General features: G+C 40.2%; 1 protein-coding gene across 1 annotated transcript; it reads right to left on the bottom strand.

The window, feature by feature from the left end:
* Nucleotides 1-966, bottom strand: LOC149420593 (protein CFDP2-like). The gene has a single exon (XM_089636392.1). The coding sequence runs from the start codon at nt 964-966 to the stop codon at nt 1-3; it is 966 nt and encodes a 321-aa protein (XP_089492518.1).

Genomic DNA, 966 nt, shown 5'->3' with positions numbered 1-966 from the left:
CTAATTTTTCTTGCAGACGCTCTGTATGCACTCCTCATCGAACCAGGGATTTCTAACCTGCCTAGGTCTATTTCCAATGCCTGATTCTGCTGCTGTCAGCAGTGCATCTCTCAGACTGGTCCAATCCTCTTCTAAATCGTTTGAGGAGAGCTGATCACTCAGTTGGTTTGGTAGGTTTGTTGACAGTGAGTCGTGGTATCTATCCAATCCTTCTGGTGTTTTAAGAGCATCGATATTTAGCTTTGGGATACTTGGCTGATTTCCTCTTCTATCTCTTGTTATTCTGCATCTATAGCTGGCTACTACCAAATAGTGATCCGAATCACAGTTAGCTCCTCTGTAACTTCTTACATTTGTGATACTGGTCGCCCCTCTTCTTTCAATTAGGATATGGTCTATTTGATTATAGTATCTGCCGCCAGGTGATGTCCATGTCCATTTATGTATATTCTTCCTTGGGAACTGTGTTGAAGCTATTATCATGTTTCGTGATTCTGCAAAGTCAATCACCCTTGATCCATTGTTATTGCTTTCCATATGAAGACTGTTTCTTCCTGTAACCTGTTGGTGTGCCGGATCCTGACCGATTTTAGCATTAAGGTCTCCAATAACCATTTTAATATCATTGGATGGTATGTTGTCATATTTCTGTTCCAGTTTGTTATAAAATGTATCCTTAGTTGCTTCATCTTTGTCTTCTGTCTCAGCGTGAACATTTATGATGCGGAGTATGCATATTCTTTCGTTTACAGCCTTAAAACCAATTACTTGACTCTTCAATCTTTGATTAACGATGAAGGCTACTCCGAACTCATGGTGTTTTTCATTGCCACTGTGCATTATTGTATGCGTTCTAGTATCAAATGTATCAGTGCCTATCCATCTAGTTTCCTGCACTGCTAGTATATCTATGTTGTACTTTTCCATTTCTCCAAGTACTTCTCCAAGGGCCCCCCTTCTATACAT

Source organism: Hesperophylax consimilis, chromosome 10, assembly GCF_061612785.1.
Source record: "Hesperophylax consimilis isolate HC1 chromosome 10, BYU_Hcon_1.0, whole genome shotgun sequence".
Taxonomy (NCBI): Eukaryota; Metazoa; Arthropoda; class Insecta; order Trichoptera; family Limnephilidae; genus Hesperophylax; species Hesperophylax consimilis.
The sequence above is the reverse complement of the archived record's forward strand: the minus strand, read 5'-3'. Positions and strand labels throughout refer to the sequence as shown.

What these genes read in the sequence shown, in the direction of transcription:
- LOC149420593 (XM_089636392.1), bottom strand. Translation starts at nt 966, where the DNA reads ATGTATAGAAGGGGGGCCCTTGGAGAAGTACTTGGAGAAATGGAAAAG.